The 25,633-nt window shown below is 31.9% G+C and overlaps 1 protein-coding gene across 2 annotated transcripts in view; it reads right to left on the reverse strand.

Moving 5' to 3' along the window:
- Positions 1 to 1,131: 1,131 nt before the first annotated feature.
- Positions 1,132 to 25,633, reverse strand: part of LOC124535454 (autophagy-related protein 16-1) — a 127,950-nt gene continuing 103,448 nt past the window's right edge. For both annotated transcript variants that reach the window (XM_047111677.1, XM_047111676.1), the window contains 6 exons: positions 25,264 to 25,384; positions 24,516 to 24,695; positions 22,033 to 22,117; positions 21,436 to 21,582; positions 11,916 to 12,048; positions 1,132 to 3,768 (listed from right to left, as the gene is read on the reverse strand). In XM_047111677.1, coding sequence (XP_046967633.1) covers positions 11,955 to 12,048; positions 21,436 to 21,582; positions 22,033 to 22,117; positions 24,516 to 24,695; positions 25,264 to 25,384 — 627 coding nt within the window. In that variant the 3' untranslated portion in view covers positions 1,132 to 3,768; positions 11,916 to 11,954. The remainder of the gene's footprint in view (positions 3,769 to 11,915; positions 12,049 to 21,435; positions 21,583 to 22,032; positions 22,118 to 24,515; positions 24,696 to 25,263; positions 25,385 to 25,633) is intronic.

Below are 25,633 nucleotides of genomic sequence, written 5' to 3' on the forward strand. Positions count from 1 at the left end.
TTTTATATAATATGAAAGGAAAGTCAGCTATTTATTCTAATAACTCTTGACATTATCACCGCAGCAAAACGATCGGTGTAATAACAATATTCCAACGATTATATCAGCTGAATCCTGCATCCAAATAATAAAAAAACAAAAATTTTTGAAGTCTATCCTACTCTAACATTTACTGAAGTTAGATCGGGATGGCAAATATATCAAAATAAATGTGAGTGTTTACTCATATTGTATAGGATTTTGTCCGCACAAATCGTTGGAGTATTGCAGTTTTGTACTAATAAGAACTTTTACGTTTGATTTTGAATATAAAAATATTAAAGTAGTATGCATGCACGTATAGTATAGTGTGCACGTTTTAACAGTTGCCCAAATATTCTTAAACACTAGACATTCATAGAACTTAATTATTATGCACTTTTATATACATAATATAATATTCGGTGTATTTTTAATTTTGTTTAAATTAAAGCCATACATTCATTAGCAAAAATCATTTAAAAACATAATATGAAAAGTTTGTGAACAGATAATAATTGATTCTTAAATCAATTTAAGACTACTTTTACTTATACAACTTCTATTATGAACTGTAAATACATATAAATATAACAAAAAAGCCATAAAATCCGAAATTACTTATAACCAAACGTCGTTTATTTAGAAAACAAAACAATGAACATTTAAAATTAAATAGCCATATGTTTTCGATACCAAAAGGTCTATTTGAGTAATGCAAAAAAAAAAAACTTAACGTAACATAAACGAAGTAGATACAACCATAGAAAATATTCAATAGAAAAAATACATCGTAGCCAACGAAAAAAGCTTATTTTATTAACAAATAACGCATATTTATAAATGGACTGATATAATTTTGAATTTAGCATCACAAATAAATATATATATGATAAATTAATTATAATATATCAACAACAGGGACATTAATGTACTACATTCTTGGCTTATGTTTTTTTTTAATTTAAAAATAAATATGTACTCAAATCTATATAAATTAACTAATAATTAACGACTAGTTACATAGATAATATAATGAATAGTATTTCTATAAAATTTTGGAATTATCTTTATCTTTTAAAGGAAATGGAACTAAATCATTAATGGAACTAATTAATTAATTTAAAAGGAAATGATCAGCAAAAAATGTATCGAGGAATTTCCGTAAAACTATTATAATAATTAAAATGTGATGTGATTATTATATCGACGACAGTCTTTGTTAATAATAAACTATAATTATCATAAAACTAGCGCAGACATACTAAAAACATTGTTGATATTAAAAAGTTTCTCGCATAAAGGCCTTTATAATATTTATAACGTGAATAGAAACGCAGCTTAAAAACTCCTTCGATAAAAATATAAGTACTTCATACGGATAACTCCAATAAAAGGCACTTGTTTTCAGCATAAAGCGCTGAATTATTAATAAAATACGAGATAAAAGCTAACCTGCTAAATCTATTTTTACTCTCGCTTCGATTTACCGTTACTGTAGTACGAACCTTGCCCTCGACAACTTTATGCGAAATTTATACCGTTTCAAATATAATAATTTAAAATGTGCGTTCCTGTGTAACATAACGCAAACGATCCGTTAATATTTTAGCCATCTATAAAAGAGAAAAATAAGTAAAAAAGAAGTTACTTAAATATTACATTTTAAGGACTCTTTATACTAAATGTATTCGCTGAGCTATCTTATGAGTATCAATCAATTAAAATTTGTTATTCAACGTTATGTTCAGTGTCAGTTTTATCTTTATCTCGCATACATATTGTTTGTAAAAGGAAGACGTTAAATAAATATATGTTTGAATAGTTGACATAATCATTTACTCTTAACGTTGCCAAATGTAACTAAGTATCTAAATTTAATCGAATAAATACGTGTCAAAAATGAATTCATTATAGTATAGAAAAAACCGTATGTGACTAGTTTTCGTCATAGCTAACGATATTTTAAACATGATTGTGTTCACCGTTAGGTAAATATACATTTTAATAACGAACGCTGGCAATTTAATATCTTTAAATATATGACATGTTATTTTGGCAAGAATAATTCTTATGTAGAGAGACGAGGCGCCAATTTTGTGTTCCATGCAAACTAGACGTTAACCAAGAATAAGGTTAACGAAGCGTTATGTGAGCGGCAACGGATTAAGTTTTTTGATCGAATTCCAACCTCCGTCGCAGCAGTTTCGGGTAATTAAGCTGCCTGTTATACGCGTAATTACATGTGAAAATAGTGTTATAAAAATAACGTGGGGTCGTTGGACTTTCGAGTAAAAAAAAAATCTCGTAAAAACATCAGCAAAAAGTAGGCGAGCACGACTGTCAAAACATGCGTCACGGGATTATGGATGTGTCGCCCGCGGCGTGGTCCCGCGCCGCAGCGCCCCGCGCGGCGCCGACGCTTGCCACTGATGCTCATTTACTCACAACTATCGACTGTTTTCTATTAGAATGACTATTTAATGTCACTGAACTCAATTATCTGCATCAGACATATCGTTTAATGTCTCGCACAATGTGAATACCCGGATGCTTCAGCCATAAAACTTGATGAGAATATATAAAATAAATTGAGAATTTTAATACATACACTCATATATGTACATAGCATTAATTGCATATTAAAATTATACGAGTAACATAATCCAGGACTATATAACAAAGCTTTTGTATATTTTGAAATAAATTAATACGATTTTAATATGTTCTGTCGATTCAAAATCGAATATGTTTTAAAAATATTCATCGATAATCATTTAGTAAGAAATGTATATTTTATATTAAAATTTACTTTTGTTGCAGATATTGTGAATATTGTTAATGAAATTAAATTTAATTCAAACAATTGTGTAACTGAGAGAAATAAAGGTGAATCTTGAATGGGATTCAGAATTGCGCGACCAGCGATTGGCAACCGGCAACTAACTAGTAGCGCTACAACTCTGCTATCATTGTGTGGTAATGAGCGCTCGATACAGGTGGCTCGTGATCCACCCCTAGTGAAACAAATATCATGTCACGTCGACGGTAACATACGGCGCCTATTAATTTATAGCTCATTGTAATCTAAATTTGAAGATGCCGCATTGTAATGCTCATATCACGATCGTCTAAATTGGATCTAACCAGTCGTTCTTGCTACTATAGTTGCGGTTTATGCTTCTCACGTTTCTTAATAATATTATGAATTAACCGACAACGTTATTTTTATAACGTTATAAAAACTAGCAGTACAATATATTTAAAATACGAAGTTTATATCGATAATAAATACAAAAAATCATCATCCAATATAAATATTTCACATGCACATCAAAAGGAATGATGTGAAATTTAATATTTTAATATAATCTAATTAATAAAAATATTCATATCAATATACACAACGCAACTGGCAACATTACAAGAGTATTATAAAAAAGAAACGAATTATAATAAACGTAGCACCTCTTCCTTTGTTACACATCAATCAGTTCGTATCATCAAATATATTCGTATTACTACGAGTCATATTTTTTTCCAATTACCTTGATCGATATCACTTTAATATTAGCTGTCTAAACATCCAGGTATTATGTTTAAAAAAGTCGATAGAATCTATTTTGTTTTCACGTCGAGCCGTGTGCTGGTCTAAGCGAATCGGTGTAGGATGTCTGTGGTGATGCCCCGTAAAAAATCAAACACCTCAGCACCATCGCCTTCAGACTCTTCGAGATTCGGACTGCTGATCTGTAATCAAAATTCAATGCTTTTACTTTAAAAAAAAATCTCATACTATATTATATGCACAAGAACTACCCAACCTTGTAAGGGTCACATAAGACTTTAATTAATGTTATTATTACTGTTTTCTAGAAAAAAAATACACATAGAACCATAACACATTGCCAAATACAGACAAAAATATCATCAAAATCGGTTCAGCCCTGTAGGAGGTCATAGCATAAGACAGAAGAATTATATACACATAAAGATAATAATAATAAAAAAATATATAATAAAATTGGATACTCTTAAGCTATGCGATGCATCTGGTCTGTTGTTTCTAAGCGTTTTATTTTATACTTGCGTGTAGAACAAAACGCATGCGATCCGAACGATGCGACGTTTAACACCTACCTATAACCTGGTAAAACTATAAAAAGATTTTTTCCACTTTTATTTTTGGCTCAGGCACAAACTTGTAATTGGTTCATTTCCATACAACTCATGGCATAATCTGCACATAGTTTACATTGGCAATATTTTTTATTTATCCCCTTTAACATTGTTGTGTACATTAATGTAGTTAGAGAAAATATCCTCGGTCGTAAATGATGGACAAAACAAACAAATGGCTCAATTGATTGAGGCAAGAAATATAGACCACCGGCAATGGAAGCTTAAGTCCGCAAGTGTGTCATTGCTGGTCAAAGACTGCCACTTCTCTGAAGTAGATGGCTTAGAGCGTAGTCTAGTGGGTGGTTAACTTACTGGACTACATTAAGTCGCATCAATTGGAGACAATTAATTGTGATTTAATGTATTTATAACAAAAATATATTCCATGTACATATTAATTAAATTTCAATTCAAAAAAAACTAAGTAGCCATTATTAAAAAACTTAGACGGTGCAATGTTGAGACTGGGATGCATAATTATAATACTTGTAAAAATAGTATATTATGTATATTGTCAATACTCTTAACTATAACTAATTTTATCACAAATATATAACTCTTGTAGTTCTATAATAAATTCACGAAATTCACAAAGAAATACATCTCCTCAATTTTAAGCACAGATATGATATGTAACTATTAGAAAATGACAGTTTACGTTTAATTCGATATCTATTTAAAACTATTTGTACAGTGCTAAATACATGATGTTAATAAACAAATTATATAGAAATGTTTGATAAATGGTAACTGTTATTAACTGATCTAATATATTTGTATATCACCGTACTATTTCAAATCGATTCTGAGCTCTGGATTTATATCGTTCGTTAGTGGGCTGCCGACATTTACTATGGCTCTTGATATCAATGGTCTATATACGGAAATCGTTAGTAATAATTAAAATATACGCATCTATTGTACACATACAATTTTCAAAGCATAACCCCCTTTCTCTAAATATCTTACTTTTATTTATTTATACTTATCTTAGAAATTTCCAAATGCAGACAGCATGCTCTTACAATTTTATTCTTTAAGTATCTTTGAGCGAATAGAGATAAAGAGGAAAAACTTTGTAAGCGATAAATCAAAAACGTGCTTTACAATATTTAAATCAAATATTGTAGGGTTTTGTGCGAGCCAGTTTGGGTAGGTAGCGGAAACATAATCTACCGCCAAAGAGTAATGCTTGTGATTGTCTTGTTCCAGTTTGAAGGGTGACTGATATAACTGCCATAATTGGTGGCGTAGTGCAAATGTAGGGAATGTTTAATATTTCTTACGACGCTAATGTCTAGAGGCGGTGGTGACCGCTTTTTATCAGGTGGCCCACTTGCCCGTCTACCTATGCTATAAAAAAACCTATAAAATAACGAAAGTAGCATTACATAGAAACATGACGCCCGCGCCGGTCACAAAATGCGTGAAGATAATTTGATGATGATAATACACTGATTTCGCTCGAGGGCGAAATCGTTCCGTTTAGGTATTTAAGTGGTAATAAGAGAAAAGATAGCAGTCTAAATTTTGAAAACGGGAGATAATATCACGAAAAGTTAAATGAATGGGACGCAGGCAATGAGTGTGTTCCGTGCTCATTGTTGCCGATTTCTCACAGCGATTTGCTAATAACAGTTATTACCCCGCCCCCGGTCAGCTCGCCGTTGCGTGCGGACTACCGGCCTTGTGAGCAAACAAAAAATATAATTATTCCAGAACGGTATCATTAAATTGGACGTCTATTAGGAGGCGATATCAATGTCGCCTCGAGTGTCGATATCTGACAATGTCTTTCTCTATTACGCGCGATGGACTGATAGACATTTATAATAAATAGCGGCTTAAATCATTTTAATTAGTCACCAACAAACATCAAACCAGTTACTGAGATCTTGACAATCCTTTCTGGTACAATATTTAAGCAGCGCTGTGGTACCATGAGTGGAATTTTGCGTATCAAATGTTTTTTTTTCTGCATATCATTTGTGGTAATTTAATCTCATTAGTAAACGTTGAAGTTCATGTGACATGCCACTTGATTTTTTGCTGAGTCCAACTGTATAATATTAGAACATAACAGTTCAAAAATTGTAATCATGTTATAAAGCAACTGTCAACTTAAATTAGAATGAACAAATAAACAACAAGTGAAACTTTTTTTTTCGGGGAAGGTAAATATTTCAGTCCGTAATACGCAAATTCTGTTTTATTTATAAAAAATTGCAAACTGTGTAATATGAAATGAAAAAAAGTATTTTTGTATTAAAATAGTCAACAATAAAATCCAGATTATGGTTACAAATCATGGTATTACTATCGACTTGTCGTGGCCTTGGCCTTTTCTTTTAAATGTTATTTACTTACGCATATGAAATATGGCTGTACTTATTTTGTGACCTCAATACCGGTTAATGCAAGAAAGTATTCACAGTGAATTTGAATAAATTTTGATCCGATGAGGATTACTTAAATTTATAAGGCAATTTAAGACACGGCTTTCAAAGAGAATCAACATCAAAGAATGTACTCTAGTCATTGCTCATATGTCAAAGAGTTGCAATTTCATTATCTGCAATTCAACGTATTCATTAGGCCTCACTTGAAGTCCAGTTAGCCCTAACTAATGACGTGTTATTTGTTAATCGAATTGATGGATTGGTGACGGTGGTAGTAGAATGTGGTTTCCTTATCAGCTCGGAACAGATAAATATCTTTTCGTGTCGCGATTGCGGGGGTCATTACGCCGAAACGCTGGTCGCACGTCGCAAAGCAACGGTACCCAGCGAGAGAACTGAGAGGTGCTGGAGGCTGTTTTTGACAACATAATATCGTTTTGTTTACGGTAGCTTAATTTAATTGGGTATTATCTCGTTTGTATGATTGAAGAGTTTATTTGGGGTGCCTATCATTTCATAACAACAGCGGATATGAACTATTGTATTATAACTATTGCATCAAAACGTCAAATTACTTTCTTGTAAATTCTTCCGTCGTCACATATACAACTTTAACATATATAATATTGTTCTTCTAATTGAAAAATAAATTCGAGGCATTTAAAAATCTAATTTAATAGAAAATAATTGAGTATAAAGTGCTTCATCATTCTCGTAGTCTTAGGTGCTATTAACGGCTCCAAATAAAATAACAAAGGAACATAGAATCGAAGTTCAATAAACGAACATGATTTTTTTGGAAAAAAAGTCGTATTACATTAAATTCGCTATTCAAATCAAATTTGCACCTTATTAATAAATTTGTAGCGATGAAACGAAACTTGCAAAATGCCGACAAAAACACGAAAGGAAACGAAAGTAGGTCAGTACGACAATAATAAAAATACAATACCGATCACGTGTCTACAAAATCTTAGCTATTAAATTTTATATGTACTTTAAAAAAAAATATTGTCGGACATTGTACGTCAGTAATTCAATCAAGCGAAAGTTAGCAGGAGAGTAGCGAGCTTGTTAAAAGAGTTCAGAACCTGCAGTTTTTTTTGTCATTCGATATTCAAACGATGCCATACAAGATTGACGCATCGAGATATTGGACGATCATTAAATTATCCTTTTTTTAATGGCTTTTGACGACTAATCTAGTATCAATTTAATCCATGCACTTGAATGAAGATATGTTTGTTGAGGTTTGCTAATTTCACAGTTGATATATGATACTGGCAATGATTAAAGCGCGTTTTAAACTTGTTGCCTTTTTTAAATAATGATTTAACAAAAAATTGGAAATTACTGTTTTCAGATCTTCTCATTTTGAGATTCTGGGACTTTCTATTTACATTATGACATCCAAACGTGTGAGTAAACATTTTTTTGTCGTACGATATCTCAAGAAATATCAATCGATTGAGATCCGCGACACTGTTCAGTGAGACTTTGATCTGATTAGATTTTGAAGTTAATCGTTCGGGCTGTCCAAAGATATTTGAAAAGTGAAAAGAGATATTAAAATAACTATGGCTTTAAAAATTTCCTCCTAAGAAAAACTTCATCGAATACCGCATATTGCATCGAAATTTAATGACAGTTTTTAAATATATTCTAGTATTCTGAGCATTTCTGAAAAATGTATGAGATGTAATAAGAGATGGGGAGGTTGTATCTTTTCTACATTTTAGAAAAGATAGCGTGACAAAACGTAGAAAAGCTATTTATTTTGGTAATCCGATAATATTTTTCTCTTATCAAATCCGAATCATCGGTAATCCGAGTAATCGGAAAATTCACACCAAGTAATCCAGCTAAGAACTCTCAACATCTTTCCAGACTATATAATACAGGGTTGTAGGTATGGCCTGTAGTGACTGCTAACCGCTTTTTTTCTTGTTTAAGCGGTCTAGTGTGTACATTTTATTTAAACGAAAAATAAATAAAACTAAGGGCGAAGCCATAGTTATGAAAAGTAATATATATGTTGCAACATATCGGGTTAATTAGTCATTTAATGAAATGTCCAGTCAATTTAATAAACGCACCGTTTAACCAATGGACTTAGGTGACAGTAGTCAATTTGTAATCCGTTCGTAAAGCGCGATCGCTATATCGCTATTATTCTATAAATAAAATTTTGTACACAACAATTCGGAAAGCCTTCGGCGCTAAGGGATGTAACGCTATGCTTGTATTACGCGAAACAGGCCGGTGCTGCACCACCCTCGCACAGAATGATTTTTAAGGATTGTCCACATTAAATTCCCTTTTCTATGAACGGAAGGTGAATTGGCTGATTCCGACCGCTTGTTGTACGGCACCGTTTAGTAAAATAGCTAGGTCTTGCATTGAATGGCTAATTTAACCAGCTGGCTGCGACGTACACATACATATTGATTGAAATAAGAGATAGTGAAAATACAAAGTATAATTCGAACGTTACATGTGTAAGTTTCATTCAAGATCACGTCGATCACTATCGAACATTGGAGATTTAAACCAGACCAAGCATCATTGGGTTTTCATGGCCTTATTTTGTACTTAATTTTTTGCCGTATAGCCTACATGAGATTCTGCAATGTTTGTGATATAAATCTGATTGGAGCAGCGAGCGTGGCGTTATTACTTTGTTTGATTTTTCACGATTCACGTAAAAACTTGTAATACAGTCGATACAAAATTTTCACTTTCTAATAGGTTAGGTACTGTATGGAATATTTGTATGTTGAGTAAGTTTATGAAAGGCTGTGATGACAAAGAGCCTGAGAAGAAATTCTTTGGGATGTTTTTCAAGCGAAAGTTGCCAAAAGCCATAATATGACTTTTTGATGATGGTTTGTAATCTCTAAAGCGTTTTCAGAAAAGTCTACGCCATCATAATTATATTCATTTCTCATGTACGAGTAACAAACGATTTATTCGTAAAAGGTGATAAGAGTTGTATCTTTAGCCACAATAATAGTTTAAGCACACTCCACGACCAAAAAATTAAGTTTAATCCATTCAATTTGGATAGAAATTTTAGAAATTTAATAAACTTTTTAATAAATACAAGTGCTGTCGATAGCTTGGTTTGATTCCGTTTATATTTTTATTTTTTACCAGCTGTTTGTCGCTCCCGTCTGTTAGGCAATTTCTACTCCAAATTTTATGAAAAAAAAGATTCAATGGCTATGTCGTGATACAAACACAAGCAGAGTTATTTTCGCTTTTATTATATTACATTAATGATTCAAAAGTATTAGAAAATGGAGAAAGCTAGTAATCTATAAAAAATAAACCTTTAATGTTTTAAGATACCATTTTGCATAAAGGCGCAATTTATAACCAAAAATTTTAAGCACTCCATAACCTATGCTCTTAAATAATAAAAATAAGCAAAAGTAAATATGTACAGTCCATTAGTCAAAGCCACTCAAAGAATTCATGTCGCGAGACAATATGGACCGGCCAGCGTGAACCCATACATACACTCATACAAAAACCCAATGAAAGTCGAAAGTCACGCTTTCACTTGTCGGCGGCATTGTATTGTCGGACGGTATTCCAAACTTATTTTTAACAATAAAGTTTCATATAACTAATGGTCGAATTATTGGTGGCTGCTTGGGTGATTAGGTCAGCCGAGCTATTACCATCAAATAAGCACGCAGTAGAAGCCTGTCAGTCAATAGCATTCGGTGTTTATTAACTATTCTATTCATTTCGCGCAGTCGTCTTATTATTTTTAATTACAATAATAAAGCATGTTCTTCATAAAATAAAAGAATATAGTTTTAATATGAGCATTAGTGAAATTATCTTTCATCGCTAATTGCTATCATTATCGAATCTAGGATTGTAGATTCTTTTTGTATTTACAATTGTCCGTAATTTGGCCGATGGTATACTCAAGTAGTTGTTCTACATTGTGAATTGAATGTATAAACTCATTACTGACAAATTCCGTTAGCACTTGTATGAATGTGTATAACACATTCACTGAGTGTATAAAGGACCCTAATAAATAAGAACATGTCTAGACGTCATAACAACTTGAACTGCGACCTCTAAGTCTTGAGCTACGCGTCGTGATATAATGCACTCTTTATAGCTACGACTACTTCCTTCAAAAGGACATCCGATATGAATGACGAATTGCCTACAAATAAAGTTAGTAATAGTGTTTGTTTATTTCTAAAAAGAATATTTTTTTTTAACCTTTGTCTTTCGTTATTTTTCCTGTCTGCGATATCGAAGACTTTAAGTGATTTTGAGATTGGGCATATTTAAGTTTGATAAATCACCCCTAAGAGTAGAATGTAGATATGTAGTCAATTATTGTTTTTTTCGTTTTTGTTAGGAAGTGAAATTTATAGCACGCAATGTAGAAAATAAATTAAATAAAGGCTGGGTTTTTATAACATGAGCCAACACATAGTATTTATGAGTACATAATACTAAAGGACTTAAGTCAAAATATTAATTATACAAATAATTTAATTTAATCTTGTTACTGTTGAACGACTTTCATTTACTTAAGGAATAACTACCTCGGGTCATCAAAAGCTAATTTTCTTAACACGCCTCTTTGGCGTTCTTGATAAAAGCAGCTTTGTAAATTTAATAATAATATGTCTGGTTATTGCTCTAAAATTATATTTTAGTCTTGCTGAAAATAAACAAGATGATTTATTTATTTACAATTGAATCAGAAATAATATTTTTTTAGTTTAATATTTTGTTTATTTATTTTGTTTGATCACTTGGTAGACAGTATTATACATACATATATAATAACGTAATGATATATTAGGAGTATGTTTATCTGTCTACTTTTCAATATGTTACGCTTATCTATCGTAAGCTTACTGGTTAACATGATTTTATTTAACCGAAAAATGTATATATAATTTAAAACTTTGGTCATATTCCCAATATACGGGATATAATAGAATTACAATTTCGATTCAACATATACCAACATATTCACTGCTGTACAGAACAATATTTATATATACAAACATTATAATACATTTATAAATAATACATAATTCATAGCATAAAACAGAAGAATAAGTTTAAGTAGTTATAGATTACATAATGCTTTACGAATATTGAGAGTGGTCTAGTCTCAGAAGCAGGATGAAACAGCGCAGAAAAGCTAGTCCATTTATATAAAAGAAAATTTTCACACACTTTAAATTAGAATCACTTATAACTACGTACTTATTATATTTATTTACAATATAAATTCTGCAAGTAAAATTTAAATGATTACATTACCGTTTCCATTGTCTGCACCGGGACTTGGTCCCAGGCGTGTCACAAGTCTCCCCAAATAACGGCCCTCTTTCCTCGGTCTACTGAAGCCAGTAGGCCAGATTGTGGATGCCATGAAACCGCCGTCACTGCTGACCTGTAGAAAAATAAAATTAACATATTTTAGATGTAATGATCACGCCTTGAGGTAAGACAGACTGGTATGCTATGGTGACATTGGCTCTCTCTTTGACCCCAACTCTTCGTCACCGAATTCTACTCCCTTGTGGAGCTCGGAGCGTATATATGTATTATTGTCAAGATAAGAAAAATATATTTACTTTATTAACGATTCAATAACCGTTAATATCAAGGTTTTATATCTGCCGGGTGTCTCTTGACAGGAATAATTAATTAAGCATTACCAACGGCAAATAATATTTTTTTTTTGTATTTATAGTAATATATTATTATTTGTCTTTAGATCCTTATTATTTGCTATATAATAACCAAGTGCGTAGTATATCTGTGATGTCGTAATCTTGTTCATGGAATGTTTTATTTATAGGCTTTCTATAAACGACAACAATAAATACTTAATTATTAATACAATAAATCGATTTTAATAAAAAAGTTATATGATGATTCATGATAGTCGTCATTTCCGCTGTTCATGTTTTGAACACAAACAGTTCTATACAGGATTTGACTTAAGTAATTATAACGGTTTTTGTAAAAAATATTATAAATTAATTTGTTTTATTCCTATCATAAAAAGAGTACCTTGAATATATTAAGCGGTCAAATTTGAAGTGAGTAACCTTTTATAGAAAAGTGTTATTGCAAGTGATTTACGAATAATCTAGAATCTAATCGTTTCTAAATGAAAACGTATAATTTATTTAAAAAGGCAAATAAATATGACTTCGTTACGAAAACGGAAATGTGAGTTCAAAGAAGTCTAGGTCAAATGCTAGGAATGGCATCCTCAATACTGATATGGATAAATGGCACTTAGCATTTGCTACGCGAGAGTTCGTGAAATCGTCAAATATATGAGCTTTGACATTTCCAGTGTCGACTTAGCGCTAAGTAATGGTTCGGAGCGAAATATCTTCCTAACTCCGCATCACGACTGAAAACGAATGGGTTTTATCACGTCCGTGACTTTCGTTACAGAATTGTGTAAAATTTATTTTGTATCAACACATAAAAGGAAATCTTTTATGGATAACGTTCGCGTTGTTTGTAAACTGCGGACATTAAAAGCTTTATGAGTTATAAAGTAATCAAATACATCAAACATAAAATGCCAGTTTCGACAACATCTTAGGTCAAAGGGTCAAAAGTGATACCAGAATGAACTGCGTTCTGTAGCAAAACTGGTGCATTTTATGCCGGCCCCAGCTGGACCGTTACACTTCTCAGAATACGAAAGGTGACTTATGAACGGTATCTCACGTTATAAGGCCGTATATTACAAATATTATGTTGGCGCAGGAAATTCTGTGACAAGTACTTAGAAGACACTCATATTGACTTTTATTTATGCACAGACTCTAATGAGACCGACAAAAACTAACCAAGAAAAAACACGACATGTTTTCATTTAACAGCGAATGCGGTCAAGTTGCGTATCATACTTATTATTATAATAAAGAGGTTAAGCCTTAGATAGTACTAGTGTACTAGAACTAATAAATCGTTATAGAGATGGTTCGGTTCTGACTTGATTGTCGGAAGCGAATTCACGATTTTATATCTCATTATGCGGGTTAAGGTTTCATAAACAAGAATTAGAGTGAGATTTGCTTGGTTCGTTTACACATACCGCTCCTGGTCGCATTTAACGAGTTGGAATATCGAATATGGGAGTAGGAAGCGACGTAAATACATAGCGAAGGACCATACAATTGTTGCTTGAAATGCATACGCAGCAGAAAGGGTTATAATATTTTATCTATTTTAAGGAGCTAACGAGATGACCATGGAATCAACAATTCATAAATTATTATTCTCTATAATTAAATAGTAACATTAATTTAATATTTTTAGCATCGAATGTTACAGACGTAACCGTCGAAGTTTCAAAAGTCATATGGAGAAAATCATTAACTGCTGATAAAATATAAATCATATGACCAGTGATTATTAAAAATTTTAATGCGAACATATGGCGGAGGACGTAGTGAGAACGGTTCGTTTAATTTATGATATATGGAAACATTTTTAGGTATCCAATCAATTTTATATAGCTAGCATGGTGTTCGTAAATATGGATAGAATTTGTATTTTATCCGAGTCACGTCTTGATTCATAACCGCATTACACGCCTACTATGTTCGGAAACAGGTTACCCAATAAAGCAATTTCAAGAATCTATTCGCGGCGGTCGATAGCCTTGCCTCCACAAAAAGCTTGCATCGCGTTTACACTGACTTATGTACATTAACTAGCTGTGGCCAGTGTCGGTCAGGGTGATTGTTATTTTTGGGAGGATAACTGTGTTTTTGTCACATTTGACTGAATTTATGGGCGATAAACATAACAAAGTTATGTATTTCAAATATTAATCATCATTTTACGTCAAAATTTTTAGTCAATCTTTCTTCAAATTAAAATTCTATGTCGTTAAATTTGGAAGTTATTGTGATAGATTATATTCCTATTGGTATGTTGTATATTTAACCCTTTTTCAACGTTTTGTTGTTTTAAAGTTCGTTTTCGGGAACGTAAACGTTCGACGTGTAATAATATAAAAGTAAGCGCACTTTTAGTTTTATTAACAAAAGCTGATAATAAATATACTTCAGAATTTGTTTATTTACGACATCACATATTATCAGTATTTTTTACTATATTTTCAATGTATTATTATATACAATCACCTTACTTACGAATCACTTTGTGTATTGAAAAAAACCGCATAAGAATCCGTTGCCTAATTTTAACGATCTAAGCATACATAGGGACAGACAGCGGTAAGTTTTGTTTTATACTGTGTAATGATAAAAATAATGATGTGAACATCTAAAAGCATCCCGAAAATAGGAAGCTGATAGTATCATTTTCCCGTGTCTCGATAGGTACCTAAACTTGTAGGTTCTACAGTGCGCCGGACTATGAATTTACCCCTGCGTTTTATGTTTTACTGCGTTAATTTTATATATCATGTACTAGTCTTTGGGTCTGGTCGTATCCGAAATTCGGTCAGGTAAACTCCACGGTATATTACATTGAATTCATGACTTTTATTTAAACTGCATGAATAGCATACTAATCTTATATCATATATCATCTCTAATTTAACTATATAGATAAGTTTATGAAATACTAAATTTAAAAGTCAAAATCCGATATTTTTTACATATTTCATTTTACAGTCATTTAGATATTTATAAGAAATTTAATACGATGCTGGAATTTCACATAGATCACGACTTACGAAGTTATGTAAGCACGCACGAGACATTACTTCGAAACGTAGTGTTCGAATTTACTGCGGGAACTGCTTAACAGCGGGTTAATAGTTACAAAGTAGTACTTAGAAATATATGTGGGATAATTTAAATCGATAAGTTTCACACGTAAGTAAAAGCAGGTGAGGATTCACATCAATTCCGTGTAAAATCATTTTATATTTCTTTTATTTTTAAGCTATAACTTTTCTTCGAAGCATCTATAAAACATCGATATATTAAAATTACAAACTCAAGTTCTCACACTTGCAAGATGTTTGTAAGACATTCTTTATAAGGATAAGTTTTATAAGGCATAAGAAAAAGTTCTGAAATTAGGACAATTAATAAAATTATTATAAAAATGTAATAAATTTTTAATCACTATGATTTATTAATATATTTATACAGCGTAATAAATATAGGTAACGTTAACAGGATATCTAAGAGCTGAGATATGAACTTGGCTAATTGAATGTGGGCGATGTCGTAAAGGACATTTATAAAATGTATTCTGCGCTAGTTACAACCGATTAAAGAATTACGGTAAAACTTTGTTTGTTTAGTGTTTATTTTAATAATTATTGGAATTAAAATATTATAACAGACGATTAGTAATATTTGTACACACATACTGATAATAATGACGATGTTCTGAACGTATTTGGCAAATTAGTCTTTTTAAATGTAGACATAACAACAGTTATTCCTGCATTATCAAAGTTTCACACTATAATGTCTATACTGCCTTTGATAAAATGTTTTTTTTATGTTCGCGTATGATTGATTAAAATGATATCTGGTAAGCGTTTATGACTTACTATTTATAAAAAATAAGTACATTTATTTGCGGTAACAATATTTCCATTTTAAAATCGTTGGGCTTTTTGTAATCTTACTAGAGATTTCCTAGGATATTTTTGATACAAACAGTAACACATTGTATAAACACGTAACTTTCAAGTTTAGAACATCTTTTTTATTTCAACTAAATTTTTAATAAGGTTTTTTTTTTAAATAATGGTACATTATTAATTTGTACGGTCTATGATAGAAGAGAGTTAGTATTCGTTGATGTTTATACAGGATAAGTAAATATAATCGAGTTATGTCATTAACATTTCTCTTGTTATTGCTGAAGAAAAAGAGTAACTACAAAATGTCTTGTTAATTCTATCTATTCTATCTCTGCAGAATCTATATTACGAAAATTAAAGTTGATTTCGTAAATTGTTATTCTTTAGTGCATATGTGACCCTACATGAATAAATTATTTTAGGATTTTGATCAATTTAATTTATGCACTAATTTCAAATAAAATATAAAATTTTAATTGCGATGGGATTTTTTTTTAATTTTTATATTTTCCTTATAAGAGCATTTGTTATATCTAACAAAGCATTAGACTCATTTGCCAAATTTAATGCAAACAGTTGTTAGAGCGCAATTTAGTGCCAAACATCAAACAAGCATTTACATTTATAATATTAATAACGTGTTATTTTTAGTACGCTTAAATATGACCAAAACGGTATGTAATGTAAATACATTTACTTTATAATTTGACTTAATCTTTTTTTTCTAACATAATAATTACATCTCATGACACTTATTTATTATTCCTAAAAATTATAGTAACATTTTTTATCAATCCACTTAATAGTATTTTTATGAGTTAATTAGATATTAAGAGTTTATAATTATATTTCATTACCAGCTAAATGAAATTAAATTACCAAGGAAATAATAATACGAGTCGAGTTCGTGGCACGCGAGATCGTAGTTATCTCTAACATCTAGTAGAAAGAAACTCTACATCACTACGAGATGTTAATTGCGCCGCGATTTACACCGAGATTATAGCGTTTTAAAATTTTGACTTTAATGTACTCAATCAACGACAAACGTAATGCTGTCGATTGTACGATGGAACACAGATTTATAGTGGCCGTTGATTAGATTCTGGGTTAAGATCGAGTATAAAATAAAGTAATAAACGCTGATTAATTCGTTAAATTAACTTCAATCTTTTACTTATGTAGCCGATATAAACTTTCACATTTTAATAATATTGACAAAATAACGTTAAACACGCCACTTAAAATATAATTATGATAATAAATAACAATATTTAGGAGCGTAATAATAATGGGTATTAATAAAACTCTATAATGGCGCGTTTAACCTTTAAAGTAGCGCTAAATTCCTGTCCCACATCTGAGGCCGGACTGTACATCTCTCTTTATCGATGTCTTGTAGCTATTATGCTTAATAATTTCCCCAGGAGGCAGCCCGCTATCTCCTGTGATACAAATCGGCGATAAGACGTCGGGGCACCGCAGTATATCATAATGTTCGTAAAGACAACACTAAGTGCGTGTCGCATGTGTTCCCGTTGATTTTGCGGCCACATGCTGTGTGCGGACAGCACTGAGCGAGTATTACAAAGATAACATTTAAATGCTCGAGCACGACCATCATACTGACGTCGCTGCTCTATTGTACATATCCGGAAATGTCGGACGCCATCACTCTGGCTTCGATCAAGCAAACTGAAATTCAAAGCCCACTATGTTGTGAACTCATGACCTTATCCGCACTTGACTAGGCTCATTTCGAACGTTGCAATTTAATTAAATAACTCGAGACTTGAAGTAAGACAATTTTACACTTTGTTGATTAAATGTATGAAATTGCGAAGCTCTATTTAGATCATCAGCGGGGAAGGCGTGCACACCTTCAGCACTGATAGTAACGACTTCGTGAGTACATACATTTCATTGTTCTGGGTTCCGTTTAATTTTGTGTGAGTTTCTCCTTCGTATCTGAAATAGTACGTTCAACTATCACAACCGATCTATAAGTATAACTTCTATCTAAATTTAATTCGGATGAATTTATATTTCGTAACAAATGTTTTTTTTATGTATGTATAAATATACTAATCGTCGATCATAAAATAATTCTTGAGTTTTTAAAAATTATCATATTGTACACTTACATCAGATTGAAAACTTCGCGACGTTATAAAATATTTCAAACAATTTGTTTAAAATTATACTGGCGATAACGTGGTCTCTACACAGTAGAACGCCACGAATTGCTGTTAATCATACGACAAAAATACTAATGAATGTATCTAGATAAATATTAGACTGTATCTTGAACTTGGACCTAGGACGTAAAACCATTTTATGCCCTCGGTTATGCGCTTATGAAACGCGGAACAATAGCCGAGCCAAAAGGCGGGCAATCTTTATTGTTCATCTTACTCTAATTCGAAATTGTTCCATTCAAATTGATTTCCATCAAGAGAGATAATATTAAAATTTATGACAGAACGGTACAAAGAGTTATATTATTAGGAAAATTGTAGAAATGTTTGGTCAACATTGGATCAGACCTGAGCGATGAGCGCGCAACTTTACCGCTTAAGAAAACATACGAGCACTAGATTACTAAGCGAAATATTCATGCAGAAATTGTTTTTTTATTTATAAAAATGCCATGGTGAAAGTATTATTTTGAAACATTTATAAAAGTTTCAAATTGTCTTAATTCGTAAAAATGCCATAGCGAAAGTATGATTTTGAAACATTTATAAAAGTTTTACTTTTTCTTAAGTCATAAAAAGGTACAAAAAAAATAACTATTTTAAAAGGAATGCATTACTAGAAAGTAAAAATTACCAATTCAGATTTAGGCACGGCCAAAGATATAATAACGGCTACATTATGGAAACATAAAACGCCGTTACAATTCCAAAATAAACTATTATCTCATCGTGAACAAACTAATATCCGTATGTCACACGTATCCTAGAAATGTGAATACGATACATTTCTAATTTATATCTAAAAATTTATACCCATGTCATGACAAATTGCTAAAACGTGTTAGTTTATACTCCAGCTGGCAGAAACATAAATACATGACACGAAGAAAATCATCAATTCAATGGGTGGTAATTATATTCCTTGGCGCATAAATCAGGTGTGTATAATGTTTAGCACCAATCGAACACGGCCACCGGTGGTATGTTTTGTGGGAAAGAGAAATTTGCAGTGGTGAGACAGCCCGGGCCAATGGTGACCTCACGATTTCAATTGTCCATGCGAAATGTTACAACTAAACGATGTCACGAGCAAGACAATTCTAGTTTTAAATTCAAGGTCAGAAATGTGCTCGCTGAAACATTATTACATGTCAAAAGGGCAAACCTAGGTAGGAGACTCGGCTTTGAACAACGAACAAATTGCCTTTTTTGCTCGCGCCACAATTAAACATTGTTACATTTACGGCTTCGTCTGAGAAATATTGTCATATTTTATTCAAAAAAAAAATTGCAGTCTTCCATTTTTCTCGCAATGTCACCGGCTATTACCCCGGATGAAAACAGGTCCGTCTTAAATTTTAAAATTAGAAATGTCTACACGGACTTATAAATTATTTTTTCATTAGAGAAACTGACGTGCGATTAGATAGTTATGAATGAGCTTAATTTCCTAGACATTAGTCTTAGATTAATAAGTCGCAGAAAAAAGTTAAGCTCGCTAAGTTCGCATTTCGTTTCTAAGACTCGAGATAAAGAAACTAGTACCTGACATCCGTTCTCTATAAGTAGTTGGATTATCATTCGTGTTCATAGTTGAGAAGTTTATTAAGAATTAAAGCCGTCCCTTGCTTAAAGGATTAATGTATGAGAGAAGAAATTATTGAATTAAGATAAAATATGTAAGAGAAGAAATTAATAAAAAAAAAAAACTTGATAAAATCTAAGTTTATGGTATGTTTCATGAATGTTTTTTGCCTTTATATTTTATGTAATAGAACCTTTTGGAATCGTAGAGAACGTGAATGTTAATAATAAATAAAAAGCCATAAATATTCTTTAGATGATGAATAAAGTAAATACTGACTTTTTTCAGTATTTTCGGTAGAATTAAGATTTCTATGCGCAGGAAACTCAATTCATAATGGTTTAGGCATCTGTAGGAACTTCCAAAAAACCGGATAGTGCAACAATGTTGTTCAGAGGCAATCGTTTTTAGCTGATTGAAACATATGATAAAAAAGTTATATATGCCAAATCGTTAGTCCGCCCACATGATCGTATGATCTTTTGTAGTACTTCGAATAACAAGAAATTACATAGTACACATAACATAGTAAAAAAACAAACACCACAGAGAGTAATGCGATATAATTCTCAAAATATTGATGTATTAAATATTTGAAATTCATATTGTGTTTTCGTTTATTTATTCACATAGACCGATAATGAAAGAAATGAAACGACCACTGTCTGCTATTGTTTACAATTTGGAATGCAAGCTTTAAGATAAAGATCTCGATGACTGATTAAAATTGATTGAAGACAAACGAGGATGAAATTTAAAACGACTTCGAAGTTAATAATAAAGTGTAGTTTTCATCAGATTTGTACAGCGATACTTCTAACTTAAATAATACAAAAATGTAAACATTACGGGCTCAGATGTTTGCTTAAGGAAATATATTCATGTCAACTAATAGGTTCACGGCTAGTGTATACATAACAGCACCAGTACTGTCTGTTGCAACTGTAAATAGATAATTATCATATGTTCTAAATGCTATTTACGTTATGTTAAAATGCACATCAAGTAAAGCATTAGTGAAGCAAGTCTTAAGACCAATGTGTACCAATAAATATACTTACGGTAAAACACTCTACAAAGACGTTATAAGAAATTTTAGTAAAGATTCAAATAATATCTAGTTCCACATATTGTATTGTTTCTTCAGAATTCAGATTTTTTATAAATATTGGACAGTATTACATTCATTATTCTAATCCCAATGTAATTAACTAAGGCACTTCTGTTATGGATAGTAAGAAATAACGACGCTACCACAAACAATCAGACTCTAGACAATATAGCAAACTAAAGAACTTTTCCTTCGTCGAATCGGCCGGGTATCGCTCCCAGGAGCTCGGAGGTCATCTAAGTTATAATCGATGTAGCAGCTAGCATAAGTTACTTAAGTTTCAAATCGGTTTAAATAAGGTACATAAATTTTGTTGTCGTTGGCGAGGTACTTACGTATGATCCTTCAGCACCGCTTCCAGTCTTCCTGAATGTGTGTTCCAAACATATGCAGCTCCATCTGCTGCACCCACAGCCAGTAGCCGTCCAACTGGCCCGAAAGCAGCTCTCGACCAGTCGCATCCCACCTTAAACGACTCGTGACTGCGAAAGTAATAATAGTAACCAATGACAAAAAATTAATTATCATATAGTTGACATAGACAAATTCCATAAACAAACATCGATAACACACACTGATCATATTAATTTTCTTTAATCCTTGTCACAACATTCTTCGACCTCAGACAATGTATTAGTCAAAAAAAAAATTATAAAATTCTATAAAAAGTTGTAACTGTAAAAAAGATTTAAAAAAAACCTAATGTGAATGAACTGTTGACACTTCAAATTATCAATAAAATAAAAAAAAATGACTAAGAAAAGAAAAGTGACATTTAACAAATTTCAATAGTCAACGATTTGACCTTTGATCTGTCTAGGAGTGTCTTGCACGACTACATTTTACGAGTGTATAAAATTGGCTTTAACCGTAGCAGATAACACAATATGACTGTAGATAAAACATTAATTATTATGTTATATAAATCTTACCTGAAAGATCGCACTATTGTGTTCATCCGCAAATCTATAAGCTGTATCGTATCATCTCGAACACACGCCAATAAGTAATTGCTATCTGAAAATAAATTATGAAATCTTTAATAACCTTTAATAGTTAATACTTATTTCATTGCTCACAGCACATACAAGTATTGCTTTTATTTGACGTAATTAAAATTCAAGATGCATCAATAGTACAAGAAGAAATCAAATCTAAATAGAGTACACTAGAGTTAAATATTGGATAAAATGATATCATTGTTAATTCTTTTATATTCTGTTGGCATTTTCACTGCAATGAGGATACGATAAATTAAATATAGTCAAAGACAAAACATTTCTCTATGTATATAGCCAAATGTACATTAGTCATAATAGTTTATAATAAAGTAAATGTATAAAAAAATATCATCATAAAACCAGTTACAAATCTTAAAAATAAAAGTCAGTTACCGTAATTTAAATTATGTACTAAGACTTGATAAAAAGCTGTCAGTCAGAGTAAGCCGGTAGGCAATTTATTTTACGACTTTTGAGATACCGCGGCCAAACTGTTATTTCAGTGTACTTCGGTGCAATTTTAATGTTTCACGTCGAAACCCTAGGGTCATCTCAATTAAAATTAGTTAAATCGTTTTACGCTTGCTACTCGTTTGAGTTAAAAAAGAAACCTTCGTTGTACTAAGACATTTTACATGACAATCGCAACTTTGACAGATTATATTGGCACATATATGGTACTAGTTTTCACTCGCAACTTCATTCACGTGTTAGGGAATAAATAAATAAACAAGAAGTATCGTGGGACACCCAGTTGGAAAAAATTTGCTCAATATATATAAATTATAAATATAAATTATTATGACTTAAATGACTTACAAAGTAAAATAAAATGTAATTATAATTAAGTTATAATGGAAAAATTGTTATTAAAAATCCCGCATGACGTATAGCTATAACAGTAAATAAGTTATTTTTTTTTATATATAACACCATAAACTAGAAATAGAAAAAGGTAGAGAAAGACACGAATATGTCGCCTGAATTAGGAACATAAGGATTTTTTGTTATGTGATTATTTCTGCCCTTACTCCGCTACTCGTAATCGGCATAAAAGAACTTCCGTGCAAAAGTAACCTAGGTTATAGGCATAGCGTTACTAAATTTTAATAAAGTTATTTAAGTATACCCATGTTCGAGCTTACTTCATACCAAATTCATTAAATTTGGTGCAGTGGTTTAGCCGTGTAAGCGTAACAGACATACCGATAGAACTAATTTTGTATTTGTAATATTAGTATAGACATAAACATTTAAACATGTGGTATTTATGAGTATAAGATATGTGCAATTTTCAAAATCACAATAAATAAAGTTTATAGTTACTACATCTTCTATAAAAACTGTACACTCTTCAACGAGGATTATCTTTGCAAAACATATATGTTATTTTACTATGACTTTTATGGTCGTATGAAACTTTATGATCGTATGAAGACCTCTGTTATTATGACTAAATAAAGTGTGTAAAATTATATAAAATTAAAACATAGCGGTTTAAATTAAACAACTTTAACAAAGTTTAAACACAGACATTACAAACAATAATTAAAACTGAGACCGTTATACAAACCTACCGTATGATGTATTTTGGATACATCTTGTCACCCACCCAGTTCATTACGCCCGTCAATTTTATAATATAAAAAAAAAGATTATCAGTGTAACGGACACCATAAAAAAATCATCATTGAGATGCAAGAGTGATTGCAAAATTATGCGAACGAAGTCATCCGATTCAAGTGATTTATCTTGTGCAATAAGATCGAAAAAATAGATACGATGTAGTTTATTAGGTTCTATATCATAAAGAGGATTATGGATATTCTTTTTTAAGTGTAATATATCAAGTTCATCTTATATCTTAAAATAATTTGTCGAGAGATATACCCATATAAAATGATATGACTTGATGATAATTTTGGTTTACGTGGATGCAGTAAGCGGTCAAGTTCTGTTGTTTTGGGACGTGCATGACATCTAACTGTGAATATTCTCCCTATTGATGCGGCGCTCGTCAACGAGGTGGCTGATGATGATATCGACGTGATTTAATCACCCGCCTGGCCAGTGATGTCCCGGCACTTCGATTGATTGAAGGTATCAATCTCACTGTTTCGTGAGCCGGACGGACCGTTACTGACAAAAAAGGGATTGATCGAGACACGCGTAACGGAAATGGGCATCGCATACCCGTCACGTAGTTGTGCTGACACGAATACCGATACTAATATACTGTGCATTCAATTATCTCTGAATATTAGTTTGGTGCTATAGATATTAACGAGTATTTTTTAAGAGATTGTTTGTAACCATTTTGATATGAAGTAAATTCGTTCCCGTCAATAATCGTGCCGACGGCGAGTGTTTGATTAACTTGCAGCGATCGATAGCAGTGATTACGATATGCGTACCTCTGCTGAGATCGAGTGATGTGACCTTGCCCTGGAGCATGATGTGATTGGCCGACATTTCCGTGCGTATGTCCCAGAAACGTATTCGTTTATCGAAGTGTCCCGAGATAATTGTGGAACCAGCACCATCTGACGTCACGAGATCGTTACAAGATGATCCTGCGAACTTTGTTTCTGTACCTGTGAACAAAAAATATTAAGAAATCGCGAGAAATGCAATGTAACTCATTGCAAACACGTTATTGGTTCTATGCTCTACAAAGTAGCGGAAAGAAATAACGTGAGAAAATAGCGTGTTGGTGCCTCAATTACTATCCTTAGCGAAATTAGGATAATTTACTGGCTAGTAAAGAGAGGCCGTGTCTAGTCGCTCGTTAAAATGGTCACCGAATGATTAAGGAAGATTTAAATTAAGATTAGATACTAAGTTAGACAAACTACTCCAGTAATTAATTAGTTAACTATCTGATGTAGGAAATTACTTAGGCATAGTTATTCCTTAACAGCGATTAAGTAAATTGTCGTAATGACCTGTAAGGTGCCTTTTAGTGTTAATTTAAAACAAAATTTATGTTCATTATTCGAATAATGAGTATTGCAATATTTTAACTTTTCATCATTGTGTGTATTTCTATCAATATACTTGATTAAGATTGAACGATGTCTACTATCTATAAAGTTAAACGGTTCAATTGAGATTGCATATGATTGACAGATTAATTATAACGTGATTATTATAACAACTTACACATTCTACTTCTAAGGTCCCAAATTTTGAGAGTACGGTCATGACTGCCTGTGATTACTTTGGTGGGTTCGCCGAGGAATTTTGCTGCCATCACTTTTCCGCTGTGACCGGTCAAAGTATGCTGTGGACAGAAGAACTGTTAATGTTTGTAGTAGTAGTTGTCTAAGTGTGTTTAATAGTTAATATTTTCGATATATTATAAACTATATTATATACTTTATAGTGACAATTCATCGGTCTATGTAAAAGTAAAAAAATCCTAATGCAAGGAAAAAGTTTTGAGATAACATCACCATGTTGATTGAATGTAGATGTACAGTTCACGAAATGACAGACTTCGTACCAAACAGAAATCCGTGTTTTTTTAGCA

Source organism: Vanessa cardui, chromosome 14 (assembly GCF_905220365.1).
Source record: "Vanessa cardui chromosome 14, ilVanCard2.1, whole genome shotgun sequence".
Lineage (NCBI taxonomy): Eukaryota > Metazoa > Arthropoda > Insecta > Lepidoptera > Nymphalidae > Vanessa > Vanessa cardui.